At 38.1% G+C, this 17,020-nt stretch overlaps 1 protein-coding gene across 3 annotated transcripts in view; it reads left to right on the top strand.

Annotated features, from left to right (window-relative positions):
- The window catches only part of DENND4A (DENN domain containing 4A), a gene marked incomplete at its 5' end in the record, with an annotated part of 95,358 nt that overhangs the window by 65,447 nt on the left and 12,891 nt on the right, over positions 1-17,020 (top strand). For all 3 annotated transcript variants that reach the window (XM_082849099.1, XM_082849098.1, XM_082849097.1), the window contains 2 exons: positions 2,307-3,406; positions 14,465-14,654. In XM_082849099.1, coding sequence (XP_082705225.1) covers positions 2,307-3,406; positions 14,465-14,654 — 1,290 coding nt within the window. The remainder of the gene's footprint in view (positions 1-2,306; positions 3,407-14,464; positions 14,655-17,020) is intronic.

Here is a 17,020-nt window from a genome sequence, read left to right as displayed (position 1 = left end):
GGAGGGCTGGGAAAACATTAATCAAATAATCAAGTAAATATAAAAACACCCTGATATTAAATACTGGCAAGAAGAGCTGTAAGGGCTTCCCTGGTGGCGCAGTGGTTAAGAATCCGCCTGCCAATGCAGGGAACACAGGTTCGAGCCCTGGTCCAGGAAGATGCCACATGCCGCAGACCAGCTAAGCCCGTGTGCCACAACTACCGAGCCTGCTCTCTAGAGCCCGGAAACCACAACTACTGAGCCCACGTGCCCTGGTGGCTCTATGACATAATTCTGGCAAGTGATAGTAAAGTGGTAGTTTTTGAGGGTTTCTGGGAAAACGTCTACTTTCCTGGTAAAGGAGTCAAAAATCTTAAGGATAAACTAACAACTCTAGTTCATACCTAGGAAACCTATTATATGCCTTAGAAAATTGGCTTGTTTTCCCAGAAACCCTCAAAAACTACCACTTTACTATCACTTGCCAGAATTAATGTCATAGAGCCACCAGGCCCAGGGAAGTTAAATAGTTTGCAGCCTCTCTATTAGAGGCGTGCAGCATCCAGCCTAGTCTGCTGGAATTTAGCAGGTATATAAACTTAGAGTCAGACAAACTATTCTGTAAATGGCCAGGTGTAAACATTTTAGGCCTTACAGGCCACATAAAGTCTCTATTGCTTGTTCTTTGTGTGTGTGATTTTTACAGCTCTTTTAAAATGTTAAAACCATTTGAGACTGTATATAAACAGTCCACAGGCTGGATGTGGCTCAGCAGTGTCGTTTGCCAACCCCTGGTATAATTTGATAACCAGCTTTATTTGTCTTTAGGCCATTGCATTGTTCTTACTTTGCAAAGGAACACATCTATTTAAATGCAGGCCTAGAGTTACATCTTTGGATTATAAGATTGCTCCAGGTCTTTGATAATATATAACCTGTTAAGCAGGTTTCCCAGAATATCAGAAGAAAGTATGTTCTTGGTTTCTTATATACTTAATCATAAGCTGATACAGAAAAAAAGAAGACACTTTACCTCTCTGCTCTACTGTTTTCCTTGTTAATGCCGTATGCTTATTAAACAGTATTAGTTTGTAGGCTTTTATGGTCTCTAGTAGTCCCTTTTATCTCCTATCCTGTTACCCAAATACATCATATGATAGGAAAAAAGGCACATATTTAGGAATTGGCTCATTATAGAGAGCTAATTCTGTTGGATAAAGCATGTAAAAAGAGTAGTTGAAGGACTTTCCTGATGGTGCAGTGGTTAAGAATCCACCTGCCAATGCAGGGGACATCGGTTCGAGCCCTGGTCGGGGAAGATCCCACATGTCGCAGATCAACTAAGCCTGTGCGCCACAACTACTGAAGCCCACATGCCTAGAGCCCATGCTCCGCAACAAGAGAAGCCACCGCAGTGAGAAGCCCGCGCACCACAACGAAGAGTAGCCCCCGCTCACTGCAACTAGAGAAAGCCCGCGTGCAGCAACAAAGACCCAACGCAAACAAAAATAAATAAATAAATAAATTTATTTTTAAAAGAAAAGAGTAGTTGACAATACCATACCTAGACTAATGCTTTAGAAGACTCCCACGTAAGGACAATTAAAGTGATCAAAAAATCTAGATTTCTGCTTTCAGCGTAGGTACCTAAGTAATTTGGTAAAAAGCAGTGAACAGTGTTTCTGAATAGAAAGTGGCCATTCACATTTGACTGTTATAAACGTGAATCAATATGTAAAGCAAAGGTAAAATTATTTAGCCACATCTATAGTCATAAGGATTTGGAGTTTTAAAAATAATTTTTATTTATGAATAAAGCTCACATAGCTGCCTTTTATTTGGTTTGGTTTAGTGTTTTTGGTTTTGTTTTTATAGGCAGAAGACTCAGAATCTTAAGGTCGTCTAGCACAACCACAATTGTATAACCATTGTTATTTAATCCGTTCAGTGAAATGGACATAAATTCATTATTATTGTTGTTAAATATACCAAGGATAAATATTAATCTTACAAGTTTTAAAAAGCAGTGCATCCTTATATCTCAGATCATACCCTTCATATTTAATTTGAATCCCAGTTCTCTCGCTTAAGGACTGGGTAACTTTGGTCTAGGTAATCTATCAGTTTTCTCTCCACTCATAAGGATATTGGAATGATTATGGTAGATAATGTGAGTAAAGTGCCTAGTATAGCATCTGTGAAATCGCAGGCACTTGATGAGTGCTTGCTGTTATCATTTTATTACTAGTATCTTAAATATTTCAGACAACTTATATTTGCATATTACATTTTTCGTGGCTAAAAACACTTTTCTTGTTTTTTAGAAAGTTCGTCTGAGCCGCTCTTAATATCATCTTTTGAGGATACAAATGAAACAGGAAACATTCACAGTAGATGCTTCAGGAAAAGACATAAAAGTGACAATGAGCCTAATTTGCAGCAGCAAATGTCCTGGGGAAATAGAAACCGAAATCTTAGTGGAGGAGTACTAATGGGACTTATGCTCAATAGAATTAACCAGGAAGCAAACCCTGGAGATATGGTTGAAAAATTAGGAGCTGATGCAAAAATTCTTTCAAATGTAATCTCAAAAAGCACAAGACCAAATAGTCTTGATATTGGAAAGCCATCTTTAAGATCAAATAGAGACAGTATAGAGAAGGAATCTAGTGATGATGATACACCTTTTGATGGTTCTAGTTGTTTGGCAGATAAAGTAGATTCTCCTGTTATTTTTGACTTAGAAGACTTAGACAATGAAACAGATGGATCAAAAGTGGGGTACATTGCTCCACAAAATCCTAAGAGGAGTCAACGCTTGAATAGCAGCTTTTCAGTAAAACCTTTCGAAAAAACTGATGTTGCAACAGGATTTGATCCCCTCTCTCTTTTGGTTGCTGAGACTGAACAGCAGCAAAAAGAGGAGGAGGAAGAGGAGGAAGATGATAGCAAAAGCGTTTCGACACCATCTGCTAGGCGGGATTTAGCTGAAGAAATTGTGATGTATATGAATAACATGAGCAGTCCTTTGACAAGTCGAACACCAAGCATTGATTTACAACGGGCCTGTGATGATAAAGTAACCACTAAGAAAAGTCCAACGTTGGTCAAGGCATGCAGAAGATCTAGCCTGCCTCCTAATTCTCCTGGGCCAGTGAGACTTACCAAATCTAAAAGTTACTCAAAAAGCGAAGACAGACCAAGGGATAGACTCTGGTCTTCTCCAGCCTTCTCACCTACTTGCCCATTTAGAGAAGAATCTCAAGATGCATTAACCCATTCATCACCTTCATTTAATTTAGATACACTACTAGTACCTAAACTAGATGTTCTAAGAAACAGTATGTTCACTGCTGGAAAAGGAGTCGCAGAGAAAGCAAGCAAATGGTATTCAAGATTCACCATGTACACCACATCATCCAAGGTAGGTTTATTAGTGTTTTCTACTTTTCCTTTTACCCTCCTCCACCACCAAAAGTATCTTACTTGCAAAGATGTCTGTTTTTACCATTCTCCTAAAATACAGCTTTACAGAAAGGACTCTTGGGATGCATAAGGTTTGTAAGTATCAGAATTTGGACTTGAACAATAACTTCGAAAGGAAAGAATCCACTAACTAAGGTTATATTTTTAGTTCAGTTTTGAAAGAAAGTGATCTGTAGCTGGAGTAAAAATTAGAGTCATATGAAAATGCTTACTGAGCTTCATTATTTATTGCCTTCAAAAATTACCAGCCAGGCATAGGATTTCTCTTTCTGGTTAGGATGGAGTACCTTGTGATACACCTGCATACCTCCCAAAGCAAAAAGCTAGATGAAATATGGAAAGTATTTGTTTAAAGTCATCAGAGAACTGCTGAAACAACTAGAAAGTAGAGGGGCAAGATTCTAGAGAGAGGAGAATTGCAGAGATGAGCTGAAGTTTTATAGCTACTTTTTCCTTGAGGGCATTTGCTTATTCTGAGCACAGAGCAAGAGGTTGCAAATCCAGGCTTTGCCTTATCAGAGGACTGTGGAGAGGTGAGGGTGCCAGCAGGACTTTTGGGATCTTGTAGAGCTGGAGAGATAAAAATAGAGACTGGAGGGTCCTCAGATACACAACTTTTTTCCTTCAGGACATTTTCCAAATACTGATACTGCATGAAACATTAGTCTGAAAACATAAGCAGAATGTCTCTGATAAATAAGAGTTCTCAGCAGTTTCATGGTGCTGGGAATACAATAGCTTAGTTCATAAGCTGCTGGGAGCTGGCGAAAGTGAGGGCAGGGAAGCTTTGGTGTACACACCAGGCCCTTAGTTCAAATTCCTGCAGAGCCATGCCTTAGGAGCATTGGCAAAACAGAGGTAGACTGAACCTGACCAAAACTGCAACCTAGGCTGGACTCAGCTCAGTCTGTGATTAGATTAAACTAATCAGCCTTTACTCTAACAAGGAAAAAGTGTGTCCTTTCCAGAGGACCAGAACATCAACTGGAGTCCTCACAGTTTTTTATATATAATTTTTTATATTCTATTACTGAATTAAAAATAGCTATACTGAGGGACTTCCTTGGTGATCCAGTGGTTAAGACTCCACACTCCCAGTGCAGGGGGGCCGGGTTCCATCCCTGGTCAGGGAACTAGATCCTGCGTGCCTCAACTAAGAGCCTGCATGCTGCAACTAAAGATCCCACACACCACAACTAAAGATCCCGCACACTGCAGCAAAGATCCCAAGTGCTGCAACTAAGACCAGTGCAGCCAAGTAAATAAATATTAAAAAGAAAAAAGAAAGCTGTACTGAGAGACAAGGACCATAACTAAAAACAAAAGAAAAACAGATGGAGGAAACAGACCTTCAGGTGATCTAAATATTTGAATTAGCAAGATATTTTGAAGTAATTAAAATATGTCCAAGAAAATAGAGAAAAGGATGAGAAAAAAAAAGCTAGAAACATGCAAAATTTCACCAGGTAATTATCTTTTGAAAAGAACCAGTGAAATTCTAGAACTGAAAAAGATGCGAAATTAAGAAAGCAGTAGTTAGATTTAAAAGACAAAAAAAAAAAAAAAACAGGAGAAGAAAGATTAGTAAACTAGTTGGGAAGTTAGTAGAAAATATCCACACTGAAGTACAGACAGGGGAAAAACATTGGAAAATACAGGAAAAAATGTGGGGTTTAGTGAAAATGCCTAATGTTGATGTAATTTAGTTCCAGAAGAAGAAGAAAAAAAAGGGTAGAAGGAACATTTAAAAAGCTAATTGCCAAGAATTTTCCAAAAGTGATTAAAGATGTCACTCACATATTTAGAAGATCTACAAATGTCAAGCAGAATAAATGCAAAAAAAACCAAAAAAACACCCTATACTTAGACATCTTATGTTAAAATAGATGAAAATGAAATACAAAGAGACAATCCAAAAAGGAGCCAAAGAAGAGAGAGCTATTACCTTCAAAAGAGCAGCAGTAAGAAAGCTGACAGTTGTCTTCTGAATAGAAAATTGGATGTCAAAAGACACTGGAAAGACATCTTTAGAGTACTGAAAGAAAATGACTGCCAACCTTTCTGTACCCAGCAAAAATACTCTTTAAAAATTTGGGTGAGAGCTTTAGTTCCACTGTGGTAACATAAGACTACTAAAGCCTGTCCCTCCCACTGATTTACAACTAAAAACTCCAAACAAAATACAAAAACTAAAGATTCTGAAAAATAAAAGCAGCAGATTGTGGGGAAATTTTCCCATTTTCTTTCTCATACATTTTTGCTCCAAGAGCAGGTCCCAGTCACAGTGTGGCATGGCATCCCTGGCAGCTAAAACTTCAAGTGAATCCCCATATTTCCTGGACAGAGGAACCAGAGAAGGGAGCCTCTGGGCTGGAGAGTATGAGGGGAATCTGTGAAAGAAGGATTCCTAATTCTGTGCATGGCCCACACAAGTCTGAGCCTCACCCTTGAGCTACACATACATGGGATAGATGCAGACCAGCATGGACAAGGCTTAGAGAATTAAACTGGGGATTAAATCACCACCTACAAAAATCAAAACACAAATTACAATCTGAACATAACTTAGTTGACTGCCTGCTAATACAATAGCTCAACATTCTCCAAGAGATTATAAAAGTACCCAGACTACACAGCATAACATTCATGGTGTCCAAAATAAAATCCAAAATTACTTGAACCAGGAAAATGTGACTAATTCTCAAGGGAAAGACAACCCTGAGATAACCCAGATGTTGGAATTATCAGATGGAAACTTTAAAGCAGCTATTATAACTAGATTCCCTGAAATAAAGAAAAAACACATTTCAAATAAGAAAAGAAAGGAACTCTTAACCAGAAAAATTATTTGTCAAAAAATTTTATCATAAAAAATACACTCTGAAATAAACTTATTGGATGGGTTCAATAGCAGAATGGAGATGACAAAGGAGAGTCATTGAACTTAAAGGTTGAGTAACAGAAATTATGCTGTTGGAAGAACAGAGAGAGACTTTATAAAAATGAACAGAGCCTCAGAGACTTGTGGGACAATATCAAAATGTATAACATAAAATTGGGATTCCAAAAGAATTGGAGAAAGAGATTATGGTAGGAAAAATATTTGAAGAAATAATGGATAAAATTTCCCAAATTCAGTAAAAGATTTAGATTTGCAGATACTCAGTAAACTATAGACAAGATAAACTCAAAGAAAACAACACCTATATATACATAAAAGCAAACAGTTAATAACCAAAGATATCCATTTCTAATAAAAAATAACTGCTAGAAAAAAAAAAAAGAATAGTATCTTGAATGCTACTAAACAAAAATGACACATTACCTACAGAGGAATAAGGATTTGAATGGCCACTTGTTTTCATCATAATCTGTGGAGGGAAGAATACAGTGGAACAACACTTTTAACCTGTTGAAGAAAAGGCCTGTCAACCCAGAATTCCATATCCAGTGAAAATATTCTTTTGGGGGTGAAGGTGAAATAAAAACATTTTCAGATAAAAGAAAAGAATTCATGACTAGCAGACCTGCTGTATAAAATATGCTAAAGGAAGTTCTTCAGGCTGAAGAAAAATTATACCACAAAGAAATCTGGGTCTTTGGAAATGAAGAAAGAGCAAAATAGATGGTAAATATCTGGTTAATACGAAAGACCCCCCCCCTTTTTTTTTTAAATACAGCAGGTTCTTATTAGTCATCCATTTTATACACATCAGTGTATACATGGCAATCCCAATCTCCCAATACATCCCACTCCCAGCCGCTTTCGTGCCTTGGTGTCCATACGTTTGTTCTCTACATCTGTCTCTCAATTTCTCCCCTGCAAACCAGTTCATCTGTACCATTTTTCTAGGTTCCACATATATACGTTAATGTACGATATTTGTATTTCTCTTTCTGACTTACTTCACTTTGTATGACAGTCTCTAGATCCATCCACGTCTCTACAAATGACCCAATTTCATTCCTTTTTATGCTGAGTAATATTCCATTGTATATATATACCAAATCTTCTTTATCCAGTCGTCTATCGATGGGCATTTAGGTTGCTTCCATGACCTGGCTATTGTAAATAGTGCTGCAATGAACATCGGGGTACATGTGTCTTTTTGAATTATGGTTTTCTCTGGGTATATGCCCAGTAGTGGGATTGCTGGGTCATATGGTAATTCTATTTTTAGTTTTTTAAGGAACTTCCATACTGTTCTCCATAGTGGCTGTATCAATTTACATTCCCACCAACAGTGCAAGAGGGTTCCCTTTATTCCACACCCTCTCCAGCATCTGTTGTTTGTAGATTTTCTGATGATGCCCATTCTGACTGGTGTGAGGTGATACCTCATTGTAGTTTTGATTAGCATTTCTCTAATAATTAGTGATGTTGAGCAGCTTTTGATGTGCTTCTTGGCCATCTGTATGTCTTCTTTGGAGAAATGTCTATTTAGGTCTTCTGCCCATTTTTGGATTGGTTTGTTTGTTTTATTAATATTGAGCTGCATGAGCTGTTTATATATTTTAGAGATCAATCCTTTGTCCCTTGATTCGTTTGCAGATATTTTCTCCTGTTCTGAGGGTTGTCTTTTCATCTTGTTTATGGTTTCCTTTGCTGTGCAAAAGCTTTTAAGTTTCATTAGATCCCATTTGTTTATTTTTGTTTTTATTTCCATTACTCTAGGAGGTGGATCAAAAAAGATCTTGCTGTGATTTATGTCAAAGAGTGTTCTTCCTGTTTTCCTCTAAGAGTTGTATAGTGTCCAATCTTACATTTAGGTCTCTAATCTATTTTGAGTTTATATTTGTGTATGGTGTTAGGGAATGTTCTAATTTCATTCTTTTTTTTTTTTTTTTTTTTTGCTGTACGTGGGCTTCTCACTGTTGTGGCCTCTCCCATTGCAGAGAAAAGGCTCCGGACGCGCAGGCTCAGTGGCCATGGCTCACGGGCCTAGCCACTCCGCAGCATGTGGGATCCTCCTGGACCGGGGCACAAACCCACGTCCACTGCATCGGCAGGCGGACTCTAAACCACTGCACCACCAGGGAAGCCCTAATTTCATTCTTTTAAATGTAGCTGTCCAGTTTTCCCAACACCACTTGTTGAAGACACTGTCTTTTCTCCATTTTATATCCTTGCCTCCTTTGTCATAGATTAGTTGACCATAGGTGTGTGGGTTGATCTATATTTCTGTTTTTGTGGCAGTACCATATTGTCTTGATGACTGTAGCTTTGTATTGTAGTCTGAAGTCAGGCAGTCTGATTCCTCCAGCTCCACTTTTTGCCCTCAAGACTGCTTTGGCTATTCTGGGTCTTTGTGTCTCCATACAAATTTTAAGATTTTTTGTTCTAGTTCTGTAAAAAATGCCATTGGTAATTTGATAGGGATTGCACTGAATCTGTAGATTGCTTTAGGTAGTATAGTCATTTTCACAATATTGATTCTTCCAATCCAAGAACATGGTATATCTTTCCATCTGTTGGTATCATCTTTAATTTCTTCCATCAGTATCTTACAGTTTTCTGCATACAGGTCTTTGGTCTCCCTAGGTAGGTTTATTCCTAGATATTTTATTCTTTTTGTTGCAGTGGTAAATGGAAGTGTTTCCTTAATTTCTCGTTCAGATTTTTCATCTTTAATATATAGGAATGCAAGAGATTTCTGTGCATTAATTTTGTATCCTGAAACTTTACCAAATTCATTGATTAGCTCTAGTAGTTTCCTGGTGGCATCTTTAGGATTCTCTATGTATAGTATCATGTCATCTGCAAACAGTGACAGTTTTACTTCTTCTTTTCCAATTTGTATTCCTTTTATTTCTTTTTCTTCTCTGATTGCCATGGCTAGGACTTCCAAAACTATGTTGAATAATAATGGTGAGAGTGGACATCCTTGTCTTTTTCCTGATCTTAGAGGAAATGCTTTCAGTTTTTCACCATTGAGAATGATGCTTGCTGTGGGTTTGTCATATATGGCCTTTATTATGCTGAGGTAGGTTCCCTCTATGCCCACTTTCTGGAGGGTTTTTTCATCAAGCGGTGTTGAATTTTGTCAAAAGCTTTTTCTGCATCTATTGAGATGATCATACGGTTTTTATTCTTCAGTCTGTTAATATGGTGTATCACATTGATTGATTTCCGTATATTGAAGAATCCTTGCATCCCGGGATAAATCCCACTTGATCATGGTGTATGATCCTTTTAATGTGTTGTTGGATTCTGTTTGCTAGTATTTTGTTGAGGATTTTTGCATCTATATTCATCAGTGATATTCTGTAATTTTCTGTTTTTGTAGTATCTTTGTCTGGTTTTGGTAGGGTGATGGTGGCCTCATAGAATGAGTTTGGGAGTGTTCCTTCCTCTGCAATTTTTTGGAAGAGTTTGAGAAGGATGGGTGTTAGCTCTTCTCTAAATGTTTGGTAGAATTTGCCTGTGAAGCCATCTGTTCCTGGGCTTTTGTTTGTTGGAAGATTTTTAATCATAGTTTCAATTTCATTACTTGTGATTGGTCTGTTCATATTTTCTGTTTCCTCCTGGTTCAGTCTTGGAAGGTTATACCTTTCTAAGAATTTGTCCATTTCTTCCAGGTTGTGCATATTATTGGCATAGAGTTGCTTGTAGTAGTTTCTTAGGATGCTTTGTATTTCTGCGGTGTCTGTTGTAACTTCTCCTTTTTCATTTCTAATTTTATTGATTTGAATCCTCTCCCTCTTTTTTTGATGAGTCTGGCTAATGGTTTATCAATTTTGTTTATCTTCTCAGAGAACCAGCTTTTAGTTTTATTGATCTTTGCTATTGTTTTCTTTGTTTCTATTTCGTTTATTTCTGCTCTGATCTTTATGATTTCTTTCCTTCTGCTAACTTTGAGTTTTCTTTGTTCTTCTTTCTCTAGTTCCTTTAGGTGTAAGGTTAGATTGTTTATTTGAGATTTTTCTTGAGGTACGCTTGTATAGGTATAAACTTCACTCTTAGAATTGCTTTTGCTGCATCGCGTAGGTTTTTGGATCATCATGTTTTCATTGGCATTTGTCTCTCAGTATTTTTTGATTTCCTCTTTGATTTCTTCAGTGATCCCTTGGTTATTTAGTAACGTATTGTTTAGCCTCCATGTGTTTGTGTTTTTTACGTTTTTTTCCCTGTAATTGATTTCTAATCTCATAGCATAGTGGTCAGAAAAGATGCTTGATATGATTTCAGTTTTCTTAAATTTACTGAGGCTTGATTTGTGACCCAAGTTATGATCCATCCTGGAGAATGTTCTGTTTGCCCTTGAGAAGAAAGTGTAATCTGCTGTTTTTGGATGGAATGTCCTATAAATATCAATTAAATCTGTCTGGTCTATTGTGTCATTTAAAGCTTGTGTTTCCTTATTAATTTTCTGTTTGGATGATCTGTCGATTGGTGTAAGTGAGGCATTAAAGTCCCCCAGTATTATTGTGTTACTGTCGATTTCCTCTTTTATAGCTGTTAGCAGTTGCCTTATGTATTGAGGTGCTCCTATGTTGGGTGCATATATATTTATAATTGTTACATCTTTTTCTTGGATTGATCCCTTGATCATTATGTAGTGTCCTTCCTTGTCTCTTGTAACATTCTTTATTTTAAAGTCTATTTTATCTGATATGAGTATAGCTACTCCAGCTTTCTTTGATTTCCATTTGCATGGAATATCTTTTTCCATCCCCTCACTTTCAGTCTGTATGTGTCCCTAGGGCTGAAGTGGGTCTCTTGTAGACAGCACATATATGGGTCTTGTTTTTGTATCCATTCAGTGAGTCTGTGTCTTTTGGTTGGAGCATTTAATCCATTCACGTTTAAGGTAATTATCGATAATGTATGTTCCTATGAGCATTTTCTTAATTGTTTTGGGTTTGTTTTTGTAGGTCCTTTTCTTCTCTTGTGTTTCCCACTTAGAGAAGTTCCTTTAGCATTTGTTGTAGAGCTCGTTTGGTGGTGCTGAATTCTCTTAGCTTTTGCTTGTCTGTAAAGCTTTTGATTTCTCTGTTGAATCTGAATGAGATCCTTGCCGGGTAGAGTAATCTTGGTTGTAGCTTCTTCCCTTTCATCACTTTAAGTATATCATGCCACTCCCTTCTGGCTTGTAGAGTTTCTGCTGAGAAACCAGCTGTTAACCTTATGGGAGTTCCCTTGTATGTTATTTGTCGTTTTTCCCTTGCTGCTTTCAATCATTTTTCTTTGTCTTTAATTTTTGCCAATTTGATTACTATGTGTCTCGGCGTGTTTCTCCTTGGGTTTATCCTGTATGGGACTCTCTGCACTTCCTGGACTTGGGTGGCTATTTCCTTTCCCATGTTAGGTAAGTTTTCGACTAATATCTCTTCAAATATTTTCTTGGGTCCTTTCTCTCTCTCCTCTCTTTCTGGGACCCCTATAATGTGAATGTTGTTGCGTTTAATGTTGTCCCAGAGGTCTCTTAGGCTGTCTTCATTTCTTTTCATTCTTTTTTTCTTTATTCTGTTCCACAGCAGTGAATTTCACCATCCTGGCTTCCAGGTCGCTTATCCATTCTTCTGCCTTAGTTATTCTGCTATTGATTCCTTCTAGTGTAGTTTTCATTTCAGTTATTGTATGGTTCATCTCTGTTCTTTAATTCTTCTAGGTCTTTGTTAAACATTTCTTGCATCTTCTCGATCTTTGCTTCCATTCTTTTTCTGATATCCTGGATCATCCTATCATTATTCTGAATTCTTTTTCTGGAAGATTGCCTATCTCCACCTCATTTAGTTGTTTTTCTGGGGTTTTATCTTGTTCCCTCTGCCTTTTCATCTTGTCTGTCTTTCTGTGAATGTGGTTTTTGCTCCACAGGCTGCAGGATTGTAGTTTTTCTTGGCTTCAGCTGTCTGCCCTCTGGTGGATGAGGCTATCTAAGAGGCTTGTGCAAGTTTCCTGATGGGAGGGACTGGTGGTGGGTAGAGATGACTGTTGCTCTGGTGGGCAGAGCTCAGTAAAACTTTAATCCACTTGACTGTTGATGGTGGGGCGGGGTTCCCTCCCTGTTGGTTCTTTGGCCTGAGGCAACCCAACACTGGAGCCTACCCAATCTCTTTGGTGATGCTTATCGCTGACTCTGGGAGGGCTCATTTCAAGGAGTACTTCCCAGGACTTCTGCTGCCAGTGTCCTTGTCCTCACGGTGAGACAGAGCCACCCCCCCACCTCTGCAGGAGCCCCTCCAACACTAGCAGGTAGGTCTGGTTCAGTCTTATTTGGGGTCACTGCTCCTTCCCCTGGGTCCCGATGCACACAGTACTTTGTGTGCGCCCTCCAAGAGTGGAGTCTCTGTTTCCCCAAGTCCTGTCGAATTCCTACAGTCAAATCCCACTAGCCTTCAAAGTCTGATTCTCTAGGAATTCCTCCTCCCGTTGCTGGACCCCCAGGTTGGGAAGCCTGACGTGGGGCTCAGAACCTTCACTCTAGCGGGTGAACTTCTGTGGTATAAGTGTTCTCCAGTTTGTTAGTCACCCACCCAGCAGTTATGGGATTTGACTTTATTGTGATTGTGCCCCTCCTACCATCTCGTTGTGGCTTCTTCTTTGTCTTTGGATGTGGGGTATCTTTTTTTGGTGATTTCCAGTGTCTTTCTGTCAGTGATTGTTCAGCCGTTAGTTGTGATTCCGGTGTTCTCGCAGGAGGGAGTGAGAGCATGTCCTTCTACTCCGTCATCTTGAACCAATCTCTATAAGACCCCTTTTTTAAAACCTTTTTTTTAAAAAAATTTTTATTGAAGCATGGTTGATTTACAGTGTCGTGTTAGTTTCAGGTATACAGCACAGTGATTCAGCTATATACACATATATATATATATATATATATATTTTTTTTTTTTGGCTGCATTGGGTCTTCATTGCTGCACGGGGGCTTTCTCTAGTTGCAGCGAGTGGGGGCTACTCTTCGTTGTGGTGCGTGGGCTTCTCATTGCGGTGGCTTCTCTTGTTGCAGAGCATGGGCTCTAGGCACACAGGCTTCAGTAGTTGTGGCTCTCGGGCTCTAGAGCACAGGCTCAGTAGTTGTGGCGCATGGGCTTAGTTGCTCCATAGCATGTGGGATCATCCTGGACCAGGGCTCAAACCCACGTCCCCTGCACTGGCAGGCGGATTCTTAACCATTGCACCACCAGGGAAGTCCCTTAAAACCTTTTTAAATTCCTTAAAATACTTGCAGTTGGACAAAACAAAACTTTGAACGTTATCTCATGGGGTTTTCAGTATGTGTAGAGGTTTCATAGTGATTAAGAGACTCACCCTACTGACATTCGTTATTAGTATATTATTATATATGAAGTGGTACAATACTAATTTTAAGTCAACTGTAAATGATTAGGTATATGTATTGCAATCCCTAGAACACCCACTAAATAAAAAACAATGAGATATAGCCAAAAAGCCATTAAAATTTTTCAAGTAATATTAAAAGTAACTCAGTAACACATACACACACACACCTGTGTATTATCTGGGCAGTGGAATTACAGTTATTAAAAAAAATTTTTTTCTTCATACAAAAGTCTATCAAATTTTCTTACATATTACTGGTGTAACCAGGAAAAAATACTTCTACTTTGGTGTTCTCAAAAATGAAAACTAGAAATACATGTCTTTGAAACCTGGATTGTTATGGAAAAGAATAAAATGTAAACATAAATGAAATTAAAAGAGATTAAAATGTAATTTTCTAATGGTATCATCCTGGGCTGGGATTTGCAGGGAAGAAAATTAACAATAAACAAAGACTTAAAGTTAGCAGTTATCTAACTAACAGGTATCTGCTTTGATCTAACTAAGAAATGCTGTCTTAAAAATTGATCTCCAGCTCATGTTTGTCCAGTATGCCCTTGTAAAATTGGTTGGGTTTTTTTTTCCACTAGAAGTTGTAATGTTAACTAACTGATCATCTGAGTAATTAGGCGTTTCCTCTGCCTTTGAAGTGAACGTTTAAATAACTAACTTTAAATATGAAGGAAATTAAGCTTATAATTATGTCCTTAGGATCAAAGTTCTGATCGTACCAGTCTTTCTTCAGTGGGAGCCCAGGATTCTGAATCTACCTCTTTAACAGATGAAGATGTCTGCCACGAGTTGGAAGGAGCCACTTCTTGCCAGGAAAGCAGTGCCACTGCAGGGACTAAGGGAATTGATTTCAGCAGAACAAGCCTGGAAGGTTCTTCCTCCTTAGAAGGTTTGTCCAAACAGCTCGGTCATACTGCATTTGATTTGTGGTACCTTTACTTTTTCTCCTTTATGTTTAATTTTGTAAAAGATTTGCATGGCTCAAAACAGTACAGAACCAAGGCACTTTCAGAGATGTCTAGCTTCTTCCATCCTCATCCCTTCATCTTGGTTTGTTACTGTCCCTAGAGGTAGCCATTTTTATTCATTTTGATTTATCCTTTGTTGCTTTTTTTAATGTGTTTTTTTAATGTGTTTTAAAAAGTATGTGTGTGTTTGTGTGTTCTTAATACCTCCTTGTCTTCTTACTCAAAAGGTAACATGCTATAAACACTTAACTGTTCCTTGCTTTTTTCACTTAACACTATATGCTGAAGAGCATTCCATATCATCACATAGTGTTGTCCCTCATTCATTTTTACGGTTGCATTGTTCATCATGTGTGGATGTATTGGTTTATTTTAACCACTTCCCTGTTGATGGACTTTTAAGTTCTCAGTGTTTAACTGTTATAAATAATACTGTGATGCATATATGTCATATTATACTTTTGCCAGTGTATTTTTGGAAGATACTTCCAAGTTTTTCCTTGAAGTGATATTGCCAGGTTCCTTCCTCAGGGGTATACTATTTTGTAGTCCCACAGGTAGTATATAAGAATACCTATTTTGGGCTTCCCTGGTGGCGCAGTGGTTGAGAGTCCACCTGCCGATGCAGGGGACACAGGTTCATGCCCCGGTCCGGGAAGATCCCACATGCCACGGAGCGGCTGGGTCCGTGAGCCATGGCCGCTGAGTCTGCACGTACGGAGCCTGTGCTCCGCAACGGGAGGGGCCACAGCAGTGAGAGGCACGCGTACCGCAAAAAAAAAAGAATACCTATTTCCCCACAGCCTTGTGAAGAAAATATGTTAGCACACTTTTCAGATTTTTGCCATCTGATAGGTGAAGAATGTATTTCAATTTAGTTTTCATTTTTCTTTATCTTATAAATTAAGTTGCATATCCATTTATGTGTTTAAGGACTATTTGTGTTTCTTTTTCTGTGAACTGTCCTTTGCCTACATTCCACTTTCACTTTTTGGTCCTCCCCACTTTTTTTAAGTTTTAATAGCTCTTTTTTATGTTAGGGAATTAATCCTTTGTCTCTTATATAAGTGGCAGATGCTTTTTCCAAGTTTGTCAAGTTCAGGGATTTTTATTTTCCCCACATAAAACTTTTTAATTTTATGTCATCAAATTTATCAGTTTTTGCCCTATTGCTTCTGGATTTTGAGTTATTAGGAAAGATTTCCCCTTCCCTAGGCTCACCACTGTTTTCTTCTCATACTTCTCTGATTTCCTTTTTAACATTTTCTGGGGTCAGCAGACTTTTTCTGTAAAGGGCTATATTGTAAATAGTTTAGGTTTTGTTTAGGTTATCTCTGTCACATATTCTTTTTTGTCTTTTTCTTTTTTTTAACAGTGCTTTAAAATGTTAAAATTATTCTGAGTTTGTGGTCATACAAAAATAGATTTGACCCCTGATTTAAATATTTAATCCATTTGCAAGTTATCCTGTTATATGATGTGAGGAATGAATGCATTATAATGTTTTTCAAATTTGCATCTTTGCTACTTTAAAAAGCTTTTATTGTGGAAATAGTCAGTCACAAAAGTAGAAGGAATAGCACAATGAGCTCCCACGTACCCTTCACACAACTTCAGCAACTATCAACAAATGGCCAATCTTGTTTTATCTTTTCCGCCTCTCTTCTGCTGCCAACATTTTTTCCTTCCCCACTGGATTATTTTAAAGTAAATCCCAAACAATATATAATTTTATTCATAAATACTTCAACATGTATTGATATATCTAAAACATAAGGACTTTAATGTTATATCTTTGTAACTTTTTATTAAAGTTTATTTAATACATTTATTATTTACTCTATGTTATACATGTAGTGTGTACATTTTTATGTATGTAAACACTGTACATTTCACAAATTGAGGACAACTGATTAACCAGTATCAGATTAAGAGGCAGAACCTTGGGACTTCCCTGGTGGTCCAGTGGTTAAGACTCTTTGCTCCCAATGCAGGGGGCCTGGGTTCGATCCCTGGTCAGGAAGCTAGATCCCACATGCCACAACTAAAGAGCCTGCATGCCGCAACAAAGCTCCTGCATAATGCAGCTAAGACCTGGTGCAGCCAAATAAATAAATAAATGTTTGTGGGGGGGGGGGAGAAAAAAGAAAGAAACACAACATAAACAGCATCCAGAACCTCCTCTCATAACCACATCTACTCACCACTCCCTTCACAGATGAACATCATCTTCTAACACTGTATGTCAGCATGGCCATTTTTGAACATGTTATGGACTCATACAGTA

This window comes from Leucopleurus acutus (assembly GCF_964270905.1).
Source record: "Leucopleurus acutus genome assembly, chromosome: 1".
NCBI classification, from domain to species: domain Eukaryota; kingdom Metazoa; phylum Chordata; class Mammalia; order Artiodactyla; family Delphinidae; genus Leucopleurus; species Leucopleurus acutus.
Note: the sequence above shows the minus strand (reverse complement) of the source record. Positions and strands in the feature narration are given on the sequence as shown.